The sequence below is a fragment of the Solanum pennellii genome, chromosome 3 (assembly GCF_001406875.1).
Source record: "Solanum pennellii chromosome 3, SPENNV200".
Taxonomy (NCBI): Eukaryota; Viridiplantae; Streptophyta; class Magnoliopsida; order Solanales; family Solanaceae; genus Solanum; species Solanum pennellii.
In genome coordinates this window covers 63,919,087-63,941,984 of record NC_028639.1, presented here as the reverse complement: position 1 = coordinate 63,941,984, position 22,898 = coordinate 63,919,087, and the positions used below count along the sequence as shown (strand labels likewise).

Below are 22,898 nucleotides of genomic sequence, written 5' to 3'. Positions count from 1 at the left end.
GAAAAATAAATTTATGTTAAAAAGAATGAAAATTATTTCAAATAAATTTTCCATCTATTTTTTGTATAAAATAAAATAAATAAGAAGCCCAACCCTACCCCATCCCCTTTCTTCTCATCTTCTTCCTAGCAAGATTTCTTCCTCAAAGGACAAATACAATTTCTTTGTTAATTGAATGCATAATTATTTTTTATTCTTAATACGTGAGAGATATTCAAAAAGACTGATATAAGAGTGACAAAGAAAGACACTCTGTCAATCTTGAGATCAATAAAAAAGAGAAATTGAGAGGAGCTAAATTAATTTTATTGAATCAATCTGATATTATGTTTGATAATTTTAATGGGTTTACATTTTAATTTGAATGGTAATATTTGTTCAAAGTTAACCGAAATGGAGGTCATCGACTAATTTTTTTCAATCCAATGTTCTTTCTTCTTTCTTTCCTCCAAATTTAGTTAGCATGTTCATTTTTTATTTTTTAATAAATATCGAAAAGAAATAGAATAGAAAAAAGTAAGAAAAAAATGGATGCACTGGTCTTCGTGGAGAAGACGAGTTACAGGGGTTGGGTGGGGGCTTTTTGTTTTTTTCTTTTAAGAATTAGTATTAGTTTTAAATATATATTTTTTAAAATTAAATTATCTAAATGCCAAGTGGCACTCAAAAAAGCAAAAGTATTAAGTTTTTTTTGGAAAAAATAAAAATAAAACATTATTTAAAAAATTTCACGCGCTTAGAGGAAGTGTAAAATACTTTTTTTGCCACCTCAACATTTTGTGTTAAATAGGTATACTTTTTGAACAGTTCAGGTGTTCAATAGGTACTGGTCCTAGTTGAGGTGTCTAAGTGAATTATGAGGATAACTTTAAGGGGCTGCAGATGACTTAAGCCTAAAACAAAATATAAAGGGGACGGTACAAAAAATATAGAATAAAATGACATAAAACTACAAGAAAATTTGTAAAATTAAAGGGGTTCAAGTTCTCATTATCTCGAATGGCACACATTAGACTGGAAGAATATATTCGGTATACAGAAAATGATACTGTATATCAAAAACTACTTTAATATTATACACATTAAATCTTAAATATCGTTAATGAAATTTCTCATTTCGCCACGTTAAGTGTATACCATCCACTACGAAGATGGAGGATATTCCAGCTAAATTAAATGGGATCACAGCTAGATTTCAGTTGCACTCTCTCTCACCTTTTTGACTTTTGATACATTTTCTTCTTCCACGATTGTTATATTTCTCCTAATTATAGGTATACATCTCTCTATACTTTAGTTTTTATCCTTTCCACTTTTATATACTTTAATCATGAGATCTTCGATTTTGAAGTAGCAGTATCATATATTTCTCAGATATCACAGACAACAAGTACGAAAAAAAGTGTTATTATTCAAGAGAAATGTGTACGTTAGCTCTTTCTCATCTAATTTAAAAATATATTAAATTTTGTATAATTTTTATGTCATTTGATTAGTTAAGTTGATTTTACATATAACTCCTTCTCACACAAAGTCTAATGTAGTATATACCATGAAGGAGTTTCAAAGTTATAAACATTCAGAATTGACCTAATTTCGCGATATATATATATATATACAAACACGTACGTACTACACAAGAATTTAGTTAAAAACTTAATAAAGAATGACATTGAAGAAATACCATGCTTGGGGCCAATTAGAGCTCACAAGAATAATTAGGCATTTGATCATGGCTAAATACAACGGTTTGATTGTATATTTTGTGGTTGATTTATTAAATGTCCATAATTTACATTCTAAAGGAGTAGTCCCTCTACAAGTTACCTATACTCAACTGTTCTATTCTCACCAATACGAATATAATGAAGTTAAAAATTTCGTTAAAAATATCCAAGATTTACTATATTTATAAATTAAACTAAATATAATTTTTCGTACATATTACTCATATATTTTTTTTCGATAGAATAATGTCTAACTGATCGCCCTAAAATATAAACTATGTGCAGCTATGCTCACTATTAACAAATATCTACTTCCTTCACTTATAAGATTGGATTTTTTGGAGCAATGCACAGGTCAGGGTGACGCCTTAACCCTCCATCATTACAATAGATTTGACCCCAACACCCCCCACCCCCACCCCCAAATAAACTAAAGAATTCTTATCCTATCAGATTATTTTTACATATTTCATTTTTATCATACTTTTAAGATTATAAAATTTATATTTTAAATATTCTTCCAATGATATGATAATATAAAAGGATTAAAATATAATTATATAGCGGTGATGCATTATGTATATACTTGAATTTAACCTAAAAACTAGATTGATAACATATTATAACTAATTAAGTTGCACAATAGTGTAATTTCCAATACTATTAGAATTAATTCGAACCATCGCAATACCATATTACTTACATGGAGACCCCAATACTTACATGTATTAGCTTTGATATTATTTAATCATCCATGCGTTAGTGTTTTCAATTTATTCAAGTATTATTCTTATGTATTGTAAGTACAACAATGTGGCTACCATTCTTATTCTTATAAATACACTATATAACCCTATTCATTTAATACAACGAACCAAACAATCAAATAAAAAAAGAAACTAGCTCAACATTACTAATATGCATCATGATTCAGTACTATTCTTTTATACACCGTATTAAATGATAATTTTAGTAGTTTATCAAAATTATTGTCCTACCAGTAAACACAAGGGGGTCCTCCTATGATTTACTTGATACATTGAATCTAATTATGTCACGAGCATTAGGCTAATACTTGATTAATTAATGAATGAATTATCAATAGGATTCTTTTTCCTTTAATTAGGCTGCTAGAGACTTCTTATGATTTATTTGATGGAATTGTTGGAACATACTTCATTAATACTTATCATTAGGTTGCATAATTGTAACTTTTTTTACTATTTGCATCTAATTTCATGCTGCCATCCATATATATAGGTTTAGGCAAGTTCTGGAATAGCTTTAAAAATCAACAGTTTTGGTTTCGTTTGAACTAGAAAAAAATTGGGAAATTGTCAAATATCAAAGTGGGGAATATATAAGGTACCATCAACGTTTAGATTAGGGAAAATGTACCTTCTGGCCCTCCTTCATACATTTCTATTTTCTAATATATTTAAAATTGTTTCGGAAGATTAGAATAAAGAGTTGATAGTAAAAAATACATGTAAATTTAAGCTTCCGAAAAAAATGATAGATTATGTATGAAACTCGTGAGAAATTTAGAATATTGACTAACCTTGTAAAAACTCCATTCTCTAGATTTTCTCAATCACTGTGGTTTGTGTTCAATCCTTTATGAAACATTCTCAAACATGTTAAAAGAGGTTTTTCGATGGACTAAATTGCATAAATCCTAAGTTTATGGGGTATGAAGTCTTGAAGATTACGTGGCATATTCCAAAATTATTGGTAAAAAGGTGAAAATATCAAAAATTAATCAGAAAAGGATCTAAAATATCCTTAAAGTGGAAATTGATACAAAAAGTGTTGAATCCATCCCATTGTTTTAGTCAACTTTAGCTATTCAATTGGTACAAGCAATTGTTAAAAAGGAATAGTAATTGGAGTTGAAAAGAAAAGATTTGATAGTTGGCAAATTGGTAAGATTTGCAACCGTTTTTTGACTTTGCTATATTTACCTATGTCATTAGTGACATAAGCATGGTTTTATCCTTCTATAAATAGAGCATTCTTGCTCATTTGTAGAACACACCAAGTTAGAGAGAAAAACCATTTTGAGAGCAAAGTGAGGTATTCCATAGACTAAACAAGAAAATAGTCTGTGAAGAAAAATAGAGTGTGAGCGATATTTTAGTAAGACGGAAACCAAAAGAGTGTTGTTCCTTTTGAGTGTGTAGTAGTCACTTTGAGTATTGTATTCGTGACTACACAGTGTAAAATTCCTTACTATAGTAATATCAGTTGCTCCTCTTGGCCCGTGGTTTTTTTCCTTATTCAGAAGGATTTCCACGTAAAATTTTTGGTGTCGTTATTTTCCCATTTTATTTCCATCACTTTTACCATATATATTTTTTTGCTTGTCCGCGTTTTCCCAACAAAAAGTACCCCTCATTTACTTCACTAGCTCAAGTGATTGAGAGCGGAAGTGGGAACTATTATCCTTCTGGAATTGGGTGGATAAAAAAAAGCGAAAATAAATGTCTAAGGCCAAAAAAAAAAAAAAAGGAATTAGATGATCTGGTACATGCATTAATGCTTAACTTACTCTTTAATGCTTTGGTCTGGTAAAGGACAGACATTTGGGGGAAATTCCACAATCTTTAGTACTAATTTCGTTATTTTTTGGCATAAAATTAAGTAATAATTCTGAAGGAAGGGCATATTTATGTCAACAGACTTCAGTGAGAGATGAGGCTGAGTAAATAAGGACTATCAAGGTAGCATAATACTACCTCAAAAATGCCATTCAAACTCCACAAAATCATTAGTACTTGGCAAAAAGAAAAAGGAGGCAGCCTGGATCGCTCAAACTAACACTTCCTCTTTCTCTCAGGGGTATAGAGAATCCTATTAGGAGCACCACCATATAACAGGCCTTATAATATACGTTCCGAATTTAGTCAAAACTTAAGGTAGGCACGGACACTAGGTGGAGAATGACGCCTGCGTTTGTTACTGATGAAAAAAAACAGAATTGGCCATAAAGGACTGCAGCTAGGCTAATTCTTCAACTTAGGGTTAACTAAGGAGAATTTTTTGTTGATGATTGAAAATGATTGTTACGGTAGATTTTTATTTTTTTTTACCAATTCTCATCTGAATATGGACAAAAAGGCACAACTTGAGGACTGAAAGTGACAAGATGATGACATATGTGGGGTAAAATTATAAATACCTAACATAATCATTTAACTTAAATAGACTGAACATATAAAACGGAAACTTGTTCCAGGAGCTATTTTAATTAACTTAAACCACCATCTCATGAACAAAAATATTACCATGTACTCCTCTCCCAGCGTCACGTACAAGCTCCTCGCAAAGCAGCAGCCATTTCAATTCATATAGTCGCTTTCACTATTGAGTTAATCTTTTAGATCTAATCAACTAAACAAAAAGAAACTTCAAAAAAAGAAAATGTAACCAACCAAAACAACAGATGGAAACACAGAGAAAGTAAAATAAGGATTATTTCCTGATATTGCAATTTTACAACCGAAACCAGTCAACAATTAACTGCCGAAGACAACGTGATGCTGTTTTACAAACAAAAGGGTAGATTCTCCGTAATCCAATAAATTAAGAAGGTGAAACAAAATCACCTCAGCCAATCACAGACGACGTCCATTAATTGTTTCAAAATTGCTGCAAACACTTGTTTTTAGGCCAATTGAACTCAAAAGGCATACGAGAGCTAGCCCCTCCCGTAAATCCAAATTCAAAGTAGCCAATCCAACCAAAACACTGTCTGGGTGCCTCCCCGGTAAGAAATTCCCAGAACTACAGGAGTTTACCAGGACACAGTGCATACCGCTGCACAAGAATGAACAGAGCACAAGACACAAAGCACCAAGAGAATAACAAAGTTCTGAAATCAGACCTAATGAATGTTGAAAGTGCATATCAACTTAGAGATGCCCAATCTGGATGTGGACATTCATATATCCAGTCAGGTCCCGAATATTTTACACAATGCAGCCATAGACCCTCTTCATTACCCTCATACCTGCATTTTTAAATAACAAGGGGCATCAAGCCAGATATGAGAAAGGCTTCCACAACCAAGAGCAAGCTCACAAGTTATACTTTTTGCAACTGAAACAACGACCAGACTAGTCTAGCCACAATTCACAATAGCCCTCATTAAAACCAACCGAGGGGGCCCATCAACTTACCAACCATCTAGTCATAAAAGAAGACAAGATCTTAGATGAGCAAACAAAGAAGATTTGTCTGGAAAATACTCCGTAAATATAGGCTAAAGCGCACTAGTAATTTTACACTCAGTACCAGTAAGCATGTCAGTGTTTAGATGACTTTCTGGTGCCAAGATGACCTTGAACTATTGGAACATAGGATATTTAACATTTCAGCCTACATTTTCCATAGCAAACAGTTGGTATACTGATCTTGGTGGGCATTACAGTCATATCAAATTCTCTTGTCTAACTTTTACTCTATTTTGAAAGTGGTCTGTGCTTAATCTTCGGGTTTAGGATAAGATTGCTTCTGACTAAATTATATTGATCTTAATCACACAGAGGGAAAGAAAGAGCTGTAACCTTAAGTTTGAGCATCTGGCTAGAAGCAGAGGGATTCATGGAAAGGGTACAACAATGGTGCTGTTCCCTTCAGTGAAAAACAACCAAGATAAGATGTTGTGTTAGCCAAGAACGTGAAGTTTTTTAAATGCAAACAAAAGGTGGATATTAGTGGTTCTGGGAATCATAAGCAAGAAAATTCATTATTTTAGATGAGCTCATAGGTCTAAATGCAATGGCATAGCAGAAGAGAGCGGTCATTGTGGAACAATTGGCTTAAGGAGCAAACCTGGATATAGCTAAGAAGGAAGATGTCTCTTGGCTTTCAGACATCAAGGTATTTTATGGCTTAAAAAATTCACAACAAACGTATCCTCTAAATACTCCTTAAGCAAATTTCTATGTTTCAATATTATCAGGTCAGTCATATCCAAATACTGTTAAGAGGACTAACAGGTTAAATTGTCGAAATTTAAGGGTCACCACAGACCCTTGACCTGTATGGACAGTAACTCTAAGGTTGAACGTGCACTCAAGAACGGACCTGTCAAGAATTATGCAAGACAGAGACCATCCTTACCCTTTCGGAGCAAGATTTGGACAATTTGTACACATAGGATCAATGCTGAAATCTTCATTAGAGTCATTTTCCATGTCACTAGTTCGAGAGATGGGATCTGGAGGAGAACATGATTTTGCTGCAGCTCTATCCGCGCTCAATCCTTCAGCAGCGCGACTAGACACAAATTCAGACATATAGAGCACATCATTGGCTATTGGATGACCTGTATATTGCAGATGCACACGTATCTGTTGCAAAGAAACTTTCATTAGGTATAACAAGCTAATAATCCTTATAGAGAGAAAATTTCCACTGCTCGAACCAACAGGAAGACAAATTCCAGAAACCACATTCACTAGAAATGCCTCAACCAGAGAGTGTTAAATAGAAATGGCCATTAAAATGGACGACAAAAGGTACCTTATATTAAAGGAATAAATAATTTGAAGAAGCAATTTAACAAAAAATGATATCTATTACACGTTAATTATGGATTATTAAAAAGAAAATTAAGAGCTAGAATGATAAGCAGAGGTATAACTCGGGCAGAAAGATTATTCAACTCAAAAAATATATAAATAAAGAGCAAAGAGATCTTCAACAAAATGCAAAAAGGTGTCTCTTTTGAATTAGTTGAGGAAAGACTAAAGAGTGGACATAAATGATACGAGAAAATTGTAAAAAATCACATTTTAATTACCTGATGTGTCCTGCCAGTCACGGGTTCGCACAAAACGATGCTTTGCTTCCCATTGGTACTAATCCTTGTAAATTTCGTACAGGCAGCCTTCCCCTTCAGTGAAGCAGTACTATTTCCCTGGTTATCCCCCACCTACTAGTATGATTTGCCCAAGATTACTAGCAAGTAAAAATATCAAACAAGAAACAGAAAGCCGCATAACAAAGTCTGTTCTCCAAAGCCCAAAGAACAATCAACTGGTTGAAAGAACTCGCACAGCAAATCATTCAGCGTTACAATTACAAGAAAAAGGAAAATTTAATTGCTGATTTACGTCCAGCCCTGCATTGAAATTTTGATCTCCACAGGCGGATGAGTTGGAACATGATCACCCCACCCGATGAAAAAGGACAAAAACAGTTCTCAACTAAAATTTGGTGGCTCAGCATATCTGATGCAACAGTAGAAACTGAGTTGCTGGTAGTAGGAACAAATGCTGAGGTAAAGATTTGCAAGATAAGAACAACAATGGATTTAGGCTCCAAAATAACAAAGAAAACTTCAAATAGCAACAAAAGTACAGAAGCAAAAATAATCCCAGAAGTCAGAACTAAATAACAGTTCATAAAAGATAAGAAGAGAAACATATGATGCTGTTCATTTGGACAGAAACCTACATATCATATTTTGTCTTCTAAATGTTGTTCTGGTATCAGCTTTTAACTTCCCTGGACTTTGTGATAGAAACTGGTGGAAAAGCGATGTGTAAGAATAAGCAAATCAGCCAGGTTAGTATTATAGATAAATATAATTGATCTTATCATTTAGTGATAGACTAAGAGTAATGAATTTAAGGATGGGAAATATAGGGGGGCAAAACGAATTCTTCAAGTTCTCCAGAAACTAGCTTAGATACTGGAAAATTCACAATCACTATGTTGCGTTACTTGCAACAAGAAAAGTTAACAAATGAAGCACGGGCATGGGGAAGCAGGGGGGGTTTGATGTAGCTTCTCTTTTAAGAATATAGGTCGCCATTTGGCTCTAAGATGTAGATACTGAACGAGAAATAGTGTAAATCGTTATTCCATCATATGTGCAATATTCAAGCATTCTGCAGCTGAAAAGAAAGCTTTGAGTCCTAAAGGGAGCTTCCCTCCAGATAGGAAAATAATATGTTCGTAGCTGTTACTTGTTCCAATACAAAAATGCAAGTCATGCTCAATGCTGGAGCTGAATCAACCAATATCATAAGTTGATCAAATTTTATAAACAAGACACAAAAGCTAAAGGAGCAAACCTACTAGAAAGAGCCAGCAGGCACTAGTAGTATACACACGTCAAGGAGACATCTTACCTCAACTGTGCTCCTCCCTTCTCGAGCATTGTAATTGACATTAGCATTCACAACTTGCTAAGGAAAGAAGCAAGGAGAAAAAGTAGAAAAGGTCATTTTGAGGGAGAATGATTTCAAAAGAGAGTTAAAGAGGGGATGCTAGGGGAATGAATAGCGAGATGTACAGCCTGGCTTTTACAATGAATACCTGCTTATCTGGGAATACTCCAATTACTCTTGCAATATACCGTTTCTGCACTACCCCTGATTCTATCTGAAAAAAGCAAGGTGTGTACTTAATAAGGCTTTAGAAAGAGCTATTCAGTTATAACTCAACATAAGATAGGACACAGACCAGACTAGGGGAATCGAAAAATGGAATCAAGCAAAATATTGGTTACTGGATGGGAATATGGATTTCTTAATCTGAAATACGTTATTTTAACTTTACAAGTTCTTACAGACTCTTCCGCCCCAACCATTTCAAAGATCAATTTCATAGCAAATGAAGGAATCACTAGATACTCTTCTGAAATAACTGGAATTTTGTAGCAAAATATCCAGGCCGCGCAATTATCACTGTCCAAATAACTGGAATTGGTTAATTTTAACCTAAACCAGTTCCACTTGCAGAAGTTCAGTGAAGTTTAGCAGCTGAGACAAATAACAAGAATAGGAGAAGAAAACAAATCCAAGAAATGTCACCAAAAAAATCCTACAAGTAACTCAGAGGTACTTCTCTCAAGCAATGCACTTGAGCTTGAGATTGGGTGCAAAATATATGTATAAACCAAGAAACTTCTGACAAAGCTAACTTCAACCCCATAAGAATACTGTATTTTCAATGATGGGAGTTATTCACTGGAATAGCTTCAACAACCCAAAATACCAATCAAAATACAAGATAGAGATAACATATCTGAATCTTTTCCTAAGAAAAAATAACCTGTCCAAATCCAAAACCAAAAAGGTATTCCACGTCCTACCCCAGACAAGTTAATAGGTCAAATATCGACTCTATACATCAATTATACAGCAGTTGTTTCATGAGCTCAGATATTGATGCCAAAATATCAAAAAATAATTTTTAAGAACCTCTGCTGTAGAATTTTAGGAAGCAGAAAATAGTCCCCATGTAATAAAACCAACATCAACTGCAAGGTATTCTACCTCTTCTTTAAGAAAATTTTGGAAGAGCTAACAGTATCCACAATTAGTTCAACAAGAGTCTCCTGACACAGATAGCAAATTAAGAAATTTGAGTTGGACGAGTGAGGTTTCAAATGCCACACTCCAAATAATCCTGCAATATGCTTCCCTGTTCATTAGATTTAGAACTAGAAAAAAAGTTCCCTTAATTTCATTTCCTGGATCACAAAGTATGATTGTTAAATCAAGCATTTAGTATAAGTATCATATATGTCAACAATCATTTTCACAAATTTTGACAGGAACTATTATAACACCTCCTCAACAGGAAATTGTGCACACAGCTATTGGAGTTCTACTAAGAGGGTGTTTGGATTGGCTTAAAAGTTTGGTCAAACGTACTTTAAAGTCGGTTTTTGACATCGTTTGGCAAAAATAAAAGTAACTTAAAATAAGTATAAGTTAGACAGTGTTTGACAAGGTTAAAAATAACTTTAAATAAGTTAAAAACCAAAAGTAGGTATCCCCCTACTTTTTATTTTTTGACTTAAAAAGTCATTTCAGTTTGACTTTTTATTTTTGACTTAAAAGCCGCTTTTTTAAACCAATCCAAACGGGCTCTAAACCTGGTTATATTTGGAGCTTATTTGTCCCACACCGCCAACATGTTGACAAACAGTAAGGAGAAATAGGTGTGGTTAGACAGCAGTGACGCAATCAAGATCCATTATTTTTATTGAATCCGTGATCTGTCATTGTGCAATTCATTGCATATAATCGTAAAAACAGAAAGTATACCTGTTGCCTGAAGAGGTCAGCCCTAGAAGCACTCCTAGCCAAAATAAGTAGTCCTGAGACCAAGCGATCTAGGCGATGAACCGCTAATAAAGAGTCAAGAGAAGACTAGAACAAATTGCTACATTTGATGGAACAAGGAAAAATACTCAATGACATTATGAACAGGACCAAAAAATTATGCCCTGCTGCTTCTAGTGAAACAGAGGATACGAAATAAAGGTGCCAGGCCATACTCGGCTTGTAGTATACCAACGACCGTATTCTTGCGGTATTGTCCACATGGATGCACCTACAAATGATAAGGATTGCTTACATTATACATATGGATGGTGAATCAAGGCAAAAACAACAATATCATCAAAAATGAGTTAGCCATTCAATGCAAACATGAATACTAGATCATTGAAAGGTTATGACATGGTGAGAATATATTTAATCTACAACCTTCAGTACTCCAAAGGAACATATCGCAAGCATGCAATCAAGTGGCAAAAGTGAAATGCGATGCAGCATGTAAATGGAGAATGGAGACAAGTGTCAACTCTGAAACAAAAGTTAAGTACTAGGTCTTTGAAATATTGGAGGCAATAGAAGAACATTTCCACATGGATGCACCTATATGTGAGAAGATGTTCACATTATTTACATGAATGGTGAAACAGGGGAACAAGAGCAATTAGATGATGAAATGCCAGTTCAGACATGAGTTACGCGTCCAAGATATAATATTTTAAAAAGTTGTGGCATTGCACAACTACCTCTTAAAATACAATGTTCTCCATATCTTCTAAGGGCCAACAAATATAAGAAGGTGTTTTGAGTGTCAACACAATTAATAGTGGCTTTGAGGACCAGGTCCTCCTTTAGTAACAGAAGGTCGCCGTTTTTCCTTTTGACTTGCTGATCCATATTTTAAAGGAACACCTTTCTCCTAATTCTTACTATCTTCTGGTGAGGGTTCAAACATAGTAGGTTCATTAGTAATCTTGATAAAAACTAAAAAGAAATTTTGAGTTATGCAACCATGGGAAATACACGAGTTAGACAGAGAATCAGTGAATCAAACTGAAAAAAAAAAAGAGAGAGAGAAAAGGAAAAATAGAAATATAATAATAGTGAGTATAGGAGCATGGTTATGCACTTCACTTAATCTGAAATAAAAGAGCTTAACGTGAGTTGAACCATTGATAACAGGAGCTTACCCATGTTCTTTAGGTCAATATTGAAATATCAGATCTAAACACAAAACTATATCATAATTTATGTCAACTTATTCAAAACAGAAAAAAGAAATGTTAAAGTTATAAGTTTGAAAAAAAGAAGAAAAAGGCCCATATGCGTTGCATGCTAGATTCACAGTATGCCAGCTAATTGTTCCACTTCAGTTTCAGGATTGATGGATTCTTAATGTGTGCTTGAGTAATGGCCTGATGGATCCAGTGATTGTACTATATTATCTGTCCACTCAAGGTGATCACATTTATAGCATCAGCAGGGGCAGAGTGTCTTAAAAATTCACCTAATATCTACAAATTATTCTGAGCATCAGTAAGTTTGGTTCTTTCAAAGTTTTAAATGTTCTTAAGTCTTAACATAGTCCAAGCAATCTTCACATATCATTTTCTCAAGAAACAAAGATATAACGAGAGAATCATTATTAGCTTACAGGAACAGAAGCAGGCTTGCAAACTGTTAGCACATCTGGTTCTTCACATAGTATTTCGACATCCCACGACATCACTGGTGGTTCATGCCTACAGCCTTTTGTTAGTCATATTCTCATAATTGCATAACAGAACAGAATTAAGAAATATCAAAGCAGATCTGAATCTAAGATCTGTCACTTACATGCGTTAAATTAAGAAAACCAAAATCTATTAAAGGATTGAACACAGAAGAAACCAACCAGAAGCATATTATCGATAAAAAATTGTCTGAGGCCAGAACTTGAACAGTACGAACCTGTGCAGGAAATGGCTAATTTTTTGTGATGACTGAACTACATATGAAACAGACACCTTTCGTCCATCAACTTGTATACGTCCAGACTTAACGGCAGATTCCTAGCATAAGTCAAAACCATCAAATTCAGCTATACACAAAATTCGACAATCCATTAGCTACGTAAATGACCAAAATGTGATCGACAAGCAAGGTAAGCTATAATACATGCTATCATCTCTCATATAATTCGACTTCACATAATTTCTTATCCAAAAACTACAATCACAGTGCAGCCTACTAGAAACGTAATATATATCAACCAATTACTTATAATAGCAACCATTCAAGTAACACAGACACATGCATAATCAACACAGACACACGAAATGCAACAATTTAGCACCGACATACATAGTAATCACGAGGTCTTCCTTTAAATTCATCAGAGAAGAGATCAACAATTGTCTTTCCAGCCCACCTATTCTTCACCTGAAAAATCAATTTGAATTCAAATTCAGGGTTTAATTAGGGTTTTGACAAATTCATTAAGACAGTGACAAAATCAATCAGTAATCGTACATGGGAGATGAATTCGAAGTAGTAAGGCTTAACATAGCGTACTCCTGCACAAGTAAAGCAGAAAAAGGCATAAAAGTTTGTTGCAGAAAAAAGACAGCGTAAAGTGGGAACTGAAGAGAAAAAAGGTTACCATTACGGAAGATGTAGTCATGGCGTTCCGGTGGGTTGGCCGGAGTTTGCCACACAATCTCCATATCCTCTCGCTTCCTCTTCGTATTCATGTTATTGGTGAACGGTAACCTCCCAAATTTTATTACTGCGAAAATCAATCCAAATTTTGTACTAGTATTTTCTATTTTGGTACCAGTGTTTTTTTTTTCTTCACTTTTTGGTAATTCATTTCATTTATTATAAGAGCTTCTTAATAATCTTGATAAAATAAAACAATTAATTTTAATTATAAATTAATTCATTCAAAATATTAACTACTAACATCAAATGGTTAATTAATCATCAAAAATGGCTTATACTATTTTTAAAATGATAAAACTACTTGAAAATAACTTGAAAACATTTTTGATTTTTATAAAAATTAATCATTTCAAATTATTTGAAAATGAAAAGATGCGTATAAAATAAAATCTGATTCATTAAATTAATGAAATTGCAAATGTAAACATTTGTTAATGATAAAGACTAATTGTTAATTGAGGAAAGCGGGACTTGAAATATACAATGGATTAAAAAAATAAACAAAAATATACTGATATAAAAGTTCTAACATAATGATCATCGCGCTGGCGCTAGTCAACTATTTTTTTTATTTTAAAAGTTTTATAAAAATAGAATAAGATTCTCCGATTAAGAATTGAAGAAATTTATATTTGGATAAATCATAACGTACTATACAAAATATATATTAAAAAATAATTATTATTTTTTAATTGTGAAAGTTAATTATTTTCAGCTTTAATATGAAAGGTTGGAGAAAAAAATTCAAAAGAAAGTATCTTAGTTAGGGATAGCAATGAAGTGATGTGATTGCAGTGTGGAATTAAAGCAATATCGAATATGGAATAGGGTGAAGCAGAGGAGGTCAAAGTTTTAATCTTTTAAAATTAAGCAGATACGAGTCTCATCCCTTCTAGTGTTTTACTGCTTCTAATTTGATGAAAAAAAATTTTATTGCACAAACTACTAAATAAAAAGTTCAAAATTTTGATGAAAAATGTATTCTTTTAAAAATAAAAAATAAATTAAAAAGTGTTGAGCAAAAGCTTATTTGATAAAGTTAAATCAGTAGATTCAATAAATATTTATGATCTCAAGGTGGTAAAAAAATCCTTATATTTAAAATCCTAACATAGTAAAACAAAATAAAAATATCGACTTTGCTTTCAAGATCGACGCAAAAAAATAAAATAAAAGCGTTAATGTGCATACTACGCTTTTGCCTTTAATTTGTTCAAGTAAAATCATTAGTATTTCTCGTTAGTTACACAAATTTTATGGTATTCTAACAAGGGAAAAGGGTCTGATATACCCCTCAATTTTGTCATTTGGAGCTGATATACCTCTCGTTATAAAAATGACTTATATATACCCTTACTGTTATACAAACGACTCATATATACCCCTGCCGTTACAAAATGGCTCACATATACCCTTCATTTGACGGAAGTTAAAAAATTAGTTTTAAATTTATATTTAATACTTCTAATTTTTTTTAAAAAAATTATTTAGGGGTATATATGATTCTTCTATCAAAGTTCAAGGTATATTTTAATTTTTTTCATACATAAACTATTTTTTGACTTCTTTTATTATAATTATTTGAGTTTCTTATTCTTATTTTGTTTTTTTCTTTCATTCCTTAGTTTAAAGAGAAAAAAAATAAAACTTTTTTTTTTGTGTATTGTAATTTAATTTCGTATTCGAAGAAAAAATTTGGTCATCTACAATAAGTTTTACAAGAATATTAGTGAAAAATAAATAAATTTGATTATCAAAATAATAATTATAAATTAGTCATTGAAACAAAAAAAAGTCAAAAAAAATATGTTTGACGAGGATTAAAATTACTCATATGGGATTATATTTTTTAGAAAAAAATAATAAAAATTTAGATTAAATTTTTTTTTTCATTTCCGTTAGAGGAAAAGAGTATATGTGAGTCATTTGTTTACAAGTAGGGGATATATGAGTCACTTTCATAATCAGGATATATCAGCTCTAAATGACAAAATTGAGGGTATATCAGACCCTTTTCCCTTCTAACAATTTAGTTTATACTTTAAATTTGATGTTCCAAATTGGTATGTAATATTGGCAAAACATTTAATAACAATATAATTTACTTTATGTACGCGTCAATAATAATTTAAGTGGAGCAAGACGGTTATGAGTTTCAAAATGGGACTGGTTAAATATAAAAGGAAAAAATGAAATGCATGATAAAATGGGCAAGCTGAGAATTTTATAAATTAAATTAAATTTGTCTCACACTCGCACTGCATTGCACCATTATCATCTCTAATCTTAGTCAAATAAAAGATTCTTATAAAAATTTAATTCACGGCTCTAATCGTAAGTAAGAAGATTATAGGTCTCGAACGAAATTAAAACATTCGATAGTGTTGTATAGTATTTATGCATATATAAAATAGTGTTGTTTTTTGTTTGTTCGATATTAATATGGAGTTTGATTATTTTATATTTATGTCACATAGTATCCATTCGTAGAAAAGCGCTTGTGTAAAAAAAATTGAGGACCTCCAATTAATACAACCAGATCTTTTTTGTGGTAGCATAAACTAGTCATTTTGTGGTTATTTCAACAAAAAAATAAATATCTAATTTTTTAATGTCCTTCTATCTGGAAACAAAAAGAGAATTTTCATATATAGCTACTATGGTAATTTTATTAGGCTCTTGCGCTAGAATTTGTCTAATTAGGTTTTATAACTATAATTTCAGTAGCTTTGGATATTTTTTTTTTTTTGTATATTTCACATTAATTTAATATTATATACAATTAGTTTTTCAAAAAAATTAACGAATTTTAGGCGATAATTTTGGTTGGGAAAAAGAAAAACAATCTTATATAATCATGAAATTGTATCTCAATAGAATTTCATATCAAATATGACTTTCTCTATACTAACAGTTGTTTATTATTGATTGTTCTATATTTATATTTGTATATGTTAACTTATTTGAGTTAGATATTGCGTTTACTGAAAATGTATAAATTGCATACTTACTTTGCGCAAATATAAGTTCATTGATAATTTTTGGATAATTGTCTGAATACTATAATGAATTTGTATATGTATTAGAATATAATTTATATACAATTTGTACCTATATGAAGTGACTACTAGATTTATCGTTATCCATATTATATGTACATTTGATTGTTAGGCTTATACAATTACAAATTTTTCATAACTTATCTAAATCAAATGTAGGAAACGATGGACGAATTTGATATTACACATATGAACTTAATGAGAGTCCCATGAGCTCTAAGACTTACTTTTAGTATATTTTTATGGTATTAGCTTAGTCAGACCACCATATTACTCAAACTTAAACACTTATGTGCACGCGCAATCAAAAATATCTTACTCACTAGGAAGGTAAGGAAAACATTAGGAAAGGGGTGAAATGACACATCGACTTTCCATCTTCTCTTTCTTACAAATTCAAGATTAATCATACAAATCTTTCACTTTGAATAAACTGATTCAAAGTCGTTGCTTGCATCTTGATTGGTGTGTATGTATTTCAAATTGTTGCATTCAACCTTTCCATTAATTGACGATTTCACCCACCAAGATGTAAGCAACAACTTTAAATCAATTGATTTCAACAATAATACTGCGAATATATAGAACTTATGCGGATTTTAAAAATAATGCAATGAAAAGTAGGATAAAAAAGAGTTTTTTTATTACTTTGATGATAGCAGAAATATACGAGTAAAACTTATCTGCATCGGATATTTACACTCATTCAATATATGCATGTCATGCGTTTAACTTTATAATAATTTTACTTGTTTCGATATTTTTGTTTTGTCTTTTTAGCAATTAAGGATTATGCATTTACAACTCATGAGCAAATTTTTCTTATAATAATAAATGTGGAACAGGGGATAGAGTACATTCCTTGTCACACCAAAAAATATGACTTTCAAAAGAGAAATAAGGGATAGGGAGAGCAATACATTCAAATTTTATATGGCTGTCATAGATAAAAATTTTCCGAATATTGTTTTTAATAATATTATAAAAGATAAACAGGATTAATTGGATAAATACTATGTTAGACATGGTATTCTAAACTATCACCACCCTTATTTCGTAAAAATCAAAACAATGCTCAATTATCATAATTAGTATTCTTCGAATTGTCTTATGTAATGTCATATTTTTGATAAGTAGAAAATACGTCATATCATTTGTAATTACTTTTTTCATATACTTATGCACCTCGTTTCATACTCACCTTATTCAACTTTTCACACCTCCTTATTATGTATCTCATCTTCACATACACAAATAATCTTAGACTTGGCTTATCTCCGTTACACTTTCTCTCCATTTCCTTAATGATAAGTCACATTTGTCATATTCATATTTAAAAATTTAAATTAAATTAATTTAACAAGTCTCTTAATCATAGTTAAAAAACAAATTAGAAAAACACTCACCAACTTTGGCAAGAGAATTTTCATCTTCCACTAATTTTAACTCCTCATTTATATCATCACTTTAATTATATTTTCCGATTTCTCATTGATATTAATTAGAATTTTATTTAAAAATTTAATCAATTGAAACAAGGATATCCTTAATAAATAAAAAAAATACATAGGAGATGCAAAATACAGAAAAACAACTCGAGATAATCTCTAAAAATTAGATCATGTTATCTAAATTAACTTTTAACATATACCATTATTTTTTTAATTGAATCACGTAGACTACCTTTTGACGGAAAAAAAATCTTTAAGTATTTTTTAATCAGTAACAAAAAAAATTATTTGACGAATAATTTATGCCAAAAAAAAAAAATGGAGAGGAAAGAAGATATTGTATAATAATAAATGCAAAATATATTTAGAATATTTTCTATTTTTTAAAAAATAAAGTTGGTCTGCTCTTTTTTCCCTAATTATTTTGCTTCATTTTTTGGTCAGATATAAAAAAAAAATTAGAAAACGAAGGGATATTCTTTTAACTCTAGATTAGGAAAATGATAGTTATTCAGAGGTAAAACATTTATCATAAAAATAATGATATTAATGAGAAGCCAAATTAGCGAAAGATGATATTTTCTTAACTTTTTTAAATTTATTTTTAATTATGATTAAGAAATTTGTTAAATTAATTTAATTTGGATCCTTAAATTATAAATATGATAAGTGTCAATTATCTAAATATGCAGTTTAGAAAATGAAAAAAAAGATGTAATGGAGAGGAGTCAGAGGACGATGAGCCAAGTTCAATAATCTCAACTTTGCTTTCCTCGTCTTATCCACTACACAAGTTATATTCTTGTCTAAAATGTCCTCATTCTTAGTTTTATTCTTCTAATATGTCAACACATCCATCTCTAACTTTCTCGTTTTCACAATTTGCGTCTTCTAAACATTTAAAAATTTAATTAACCAATAATCATCGATCATAATAGAATTAGCTGTAAACATTATATTGTAGGCATTAGTAATAACCATGGTCCATGAGTATAATTGAAGAGGAAAAATTGGTTGCAAGTCCTAACCACGGCTGAAACTGCCGCGTGGGGAAGTGAATTTAATCAGGGTTAAGCATGCAGCTGCAGCAACGGCATTTAATGACATTTATCTCCTTTCTCTATCTACAAACATTCCGCGAAAAAACCCACAGATTCCCTTTTATTCATTCTTTCACTCGTAAAATCCTCACACACACACACTCTCTCTATACAAATGCATGTTGAGCTTTCACTCTCTACACAGAGGGTGCACGCGTCCGGAACCGACTCTCTCTCTCTCTCTCTCTCTGTAGGCCTCTTTAATTTCCACTCTCTCTGTCTGCAGTTTTGCAGTCTCTGTAGCAGTGTGTGCGCGACGAGCTTGCTCTTTCAACAAAGTACCGTACGTGTATGGTCATCGAAAACTGGTGAGAAATCTCGACCTTCATTCATATTTACTGCAATTATACATACAGGCTTTTTCTTTGCTTTGCTTCCACTGTTTTGGTATTTATGGCGTTTGTTGAAACTGTGTTGTTTGTCTCACTGAGACTCAGAAAAAAGCTTCACTGTTGCTTTTGCGAACTCTGTACATTTTGTCTCTGTTCATTCCACTTTTTTTTCTTATTTGAATGTGCTCTTAATTAGCTCCGTCTTCTGTTACTTTCTGCGCTTCTATTGATTTGATGGGTGAGTTTATAGCATTTTTTTATTTACCTTCTCAAAAAGTATGTAATGGTACATATATATTTGCTTTATGTCAACTCATACTTTTTTAAGTTTATCAAGTCATTTCACGCATCTCTCATATCACTTTTTCCTTTTTCTCTCTGTTATTTCAGTCTAAGACCGAGTCCCAGCTGATTCAACAGTTCTGTTTTGTATATCTGTGAAAAGTTCCGCCGTCAGCTGGACCGGCGACAGTGAATCGGGACGTCTCTCTCCTGAAACTTCCTTCCATAACTTTAGAATCGAAACATTCATCTGAAAATTTTTGCGAGTTTGCGTCTTTGGGAGGCCGGAGCATATAATATATTTGTTCATTCGGTTTCATAATGAGCTCTCAGTCATTGAAACGGCGAACCAGAATCAGTTTGACCTCCGCCGTGTTCGCGTTCTTTCTTCTCTTCATCATTGGACCGGAGTTTTTTACAGGTGTGTATGCATTGTATTTACGATGAGAAATAAATAGTTTATCTGAAAAATCACATGCTGTGCACAGCTGTGGGAGAAAGAGAAAGAAGAAGAAGAAGATAGTTATGAATGGTGTCGGTTTTCAATGAATGAGATTGCATTTATTCGTTAGGTCTGCTTGTTCTATGGTTTATTATTAGCACACGAGGATCTTTCCATTATTTATTTGATTAGTTAGCTTTTTCATCCCCTTTTCAACTACAAAATCGTGTACATTAAATTCTATAGACGGCTACAGCTTTTTATTTTCATTTATCAATAGATTTTTTTCTTTAATGCTTCATTAATCGACTTTGATTCCAGGCATACTTATTGGTCCCAATTTCATGGCGGAAGCAAATTCAGCCATCACTGGTAACACCAATGTTGGTCCTCATCGCAAGCTTCTTAATCAAGGTTAGTCCAAAAAAAAATTCAGTTGTAGAACTTGACAATGAAAAACGATTTGAAATTTTATTTTGCTCTACGAAATCCCCCTTTTTTGCTTTAAGGTACGGCCTAGACAGCCCAGCAGCAGGCAGGCAGCGTTCTGTTTACTGTACAATTTTTTTGCTTTGTAGGTGGCGCACGTCAGTTTTTGTTTTCTCATGTCTATTGGTCATATACCCATAAGTTGAGGAAAAGGCTTGAACTAATTGAAAGAGGAAAAAGAAGAAGAGGACAAAATATATAAATGCATATTTACTCGTTTGCTTTATTAGTTTCTGCTCTGGTTACATTGTATTACTTCGCATGCAAATTTTCATAATCTGGGAAACTGCTACTGCAACTTCAGTATTTTTCTATTTTTCTGCTTGTAAGTCTATGTCTCGTGCCAGATATGTAATATCACTTTCCAAACGATTTTTTTGACTTTAGAAAGTTGAAACAATTTTATGCAGTCTGCATTTGTTTTATCTTATTAAACAGAAAAGAATGAAATAAAATTATAGCTAGTGTTTCCAATTTGTATGGTATTAAAAGAATATTTGGCATCTCTTGTCTTCTATCACTGCTCTGTAAATTTGTTCATATAATGGTGTATTTGCTCTGTGTTTCACGTGCACATTGCTGTCGTCCCATTTAAGATAATTTGAAGGAAACCTAATTTAAATGCCCCAATTCCCTATATCAGCATTTCTGATTGTTCCGTCCCTTTCGATTCAGGCCAAAATAGTCAGATAATTTTTAGCTATTGTAATAGACAACATTGCCTTATTTTTCAAGTCTCTCATGTGAAAAGGCATATTTCTTAGATGATTGACCATTTAAAGAATATTTAATCCATGTCCAGAAACTTGAAGTCATACCAGCAAATATTATTTATTGCACCCATCAATGCTCAAGTTCCAGTGTCAAACCCGACCCAACATTTGATAGGAAAAAAGGAAAAAACCAACTACTTCGAATAGGTCTGCTATTGCTGTTTGAATTGTTTGACATAATTGTGCAATTGCCTTTTGGTGCAGGAAATGAAGTGGAAACAACCCGGATATGGGGTGACAAATGTTCAAAATCTGATATTGTTATAAATCAAGGACCCACAGCACCTCTACCCAGTGGGATACCCACGTACACAGTGGAGATAATGAACGTCTGTGTCTCTGGCTGTGACATCTCCGGTATCCATCTCAGCTGTGGTTGGTTCAGCTCTGCTCGTCTTATTAACCCTCGTATATTCAAGCGCCTACATTTTGACGATTGTCTCGTCAATGATGGGAAGCCTCTTATTAATGGTCATACTATATCCTTCCAATATGCCAACACTTTCCGTTACCCACTCTCTGTTTCTTCTGTTGTCTGCTGAGGGGGGGTCTAATAGCACACACTGAACACTAGTTTAAAAAAAAGAACACTTGAAACAATGATTTAATAGAGCTAGATAGCCTTTAGGAGAAAAGCATTTCCAATAGCTCTTTTTTCTTTTGGGGTTTTATAGATTGAGAACACCGCCTTGCTCCTCCTCGATTTGTCTCTTTTACTTTGCGTCTATTTGGAAGGACGTGGAGATGCAGACTAATGGATGAGTGTTTGCTGCCGAAAAGTAAAAAATTCTGTTCGTAATTGTAGAGATCTTTTGTTTTGAAGGGTCTTGACTTTTTGTTTTGTTCATATCAGAGTGACTTAACTGAGAAAAGAAAGCTGTAATTTTTGGGTTTTGAATATAAAGTATACGAACTCTTCTCGAGCGTTTCTCTTTATTTGGATCAGTGTACATGCTCTGAATGACTCTTGTTTCGTATTCTTTGACAACACCTAATTACAAAGGATTGTGACGAAGTCAATTATTCATGTAACAACTCTTAATTCTGACCTGTCACTTAATTCATTGTTGATCAACATGGCATTTCGAAAGTTCCACTTGGCATCTTTTAAATAAGTTGCGCCGTTTTAGGATATCGGGATTATAGTATTGTTCAAACTTTTTTCTTAGTTTCTTCTGGAAAACTTTGAAAAACGACCAGACGTTAGATCACTGTCAAAACCTTAACCAATGTGAAATAACGTTAAATATACCCCTGTACTGTTGGAAATAGTTTATATATACCCTTTGTTATACTTTTGGGTCATATATACCCCTTCCATCACTCAGTAGATTATAAGCAACGATCTACACCTAAAGAGTATTTGGATTTTGGAGGGTTATATACGAATCGATGAACAAAGCAAAAACTAAAGCTACAATTGTACTTCGGTTTCGACTGTTTTGGAAGGCTCCTAT

General features: G+C 32.5%; 2 protein-coding genes across 2 annotated transcripts; one reads left to right on the top strand and one right to left on the bottom strand.

The window, feature by feature from the left end:
- Positions 1-5,175: 5,175 nt before the first annotated feature.
- LOC107014890 (RNA pseudouridine synthase 7) lies at positions 5,176-13,608 on the bottom strand. The gene is made up of 12 exons (XM_015215003.2): positions 13,452-13,608; positions 13,322-13,365; positions 13,154-13,231; positions 12,761-12,861; positions 12,465-12,552; positions 11,009-11,087; positions 10,799-10,881; positions 9,060-9,125; positions 8,873-8,929; positions 7,537-7,668; positions 6,855-7,084; positions 5,176-5,739 (listed from the first exon to the last, which is right to left on the bottom strand). The coding sequence occupies exons 1-12, from the start codon at positions 13,540-13,542 to the stop codon at positions 5,637-5,639; spliced, it is 1,152 nt and encodes a 383-aa protein (XP_015070489.1). The 5' UTR covers positions 13,543-13,608; the 3' UTR covers positions 5,176-5,636.
- A 5,556-nt stretch (positions 13,609-19,164) lies between these two features.
- Positions 19,165-22,456, top strand: LOC107014891 (TPD1 protein homolog 1-like). Its single transcript, XM_015215004.2, has 4 exons — positions 19,165-19,431; positions 19,846-20,158; positions 20,501-20,593; positions 21,646-22,456. The coding sequence occupies exons 2-4, from the start codon at positions 20,059-20,061 to the stop codon at positions 21,981-21,983; spliced, it is 531 nt and encodes a 176-aa protein (XP_015070490.1). The 5' UTR covers positions 19,165-19,431; positions 19,846-20,058; the 3' UTR covers positions 21,984-22,456.
- The last annotated feature ends 442 nt before the right edge of the window (positions 22,457-22,898 follow it).

Coding starts and splice junctions, on each gene's coding strand:
- LOC107014890 (XM_015215003.2), bottom strand. CDS start 13,542: ATGAATACGAAGAGGAAGCGAGAGGATATGGAGATTGTGTGGCAAACT. Junction 9,126..10,798: donor CTGACCTCTTCAGGCAACAG/GTATACTTTCTG, acceptor TGCTTTTTTCAG/ATAGAATCAGGGGTAGTGCA. Junction 5,740..6,854: donor CCAAATCTTGCTCCGAAAGG/GTAAGGATGGTC, acceptor TTAAAAATGCAG/GTATGAGGGTAATGAAGAGG.
- LOC107014891 (XM_015215004.2), top strand. CDS start 20,059: ATGAGCTCTCAGTCATTGAAACGGCGAACCAGAATCAGTTTGACCTCC. Junction 20,159..20,500: donor TGGACCGGAGTTTTTTACAG/GTGTGTATGCAT, acceptor CTTTGATTCCAG/GCATACTTATTGGTCCCAAT. Junction 20,594..21,645: donor TCGCAAGCTTCTTAATCAAG/GTTAGTCCAAAA, acceptor CTTTTGGTGCAG/GAAATGAAGTGGAAACAACC.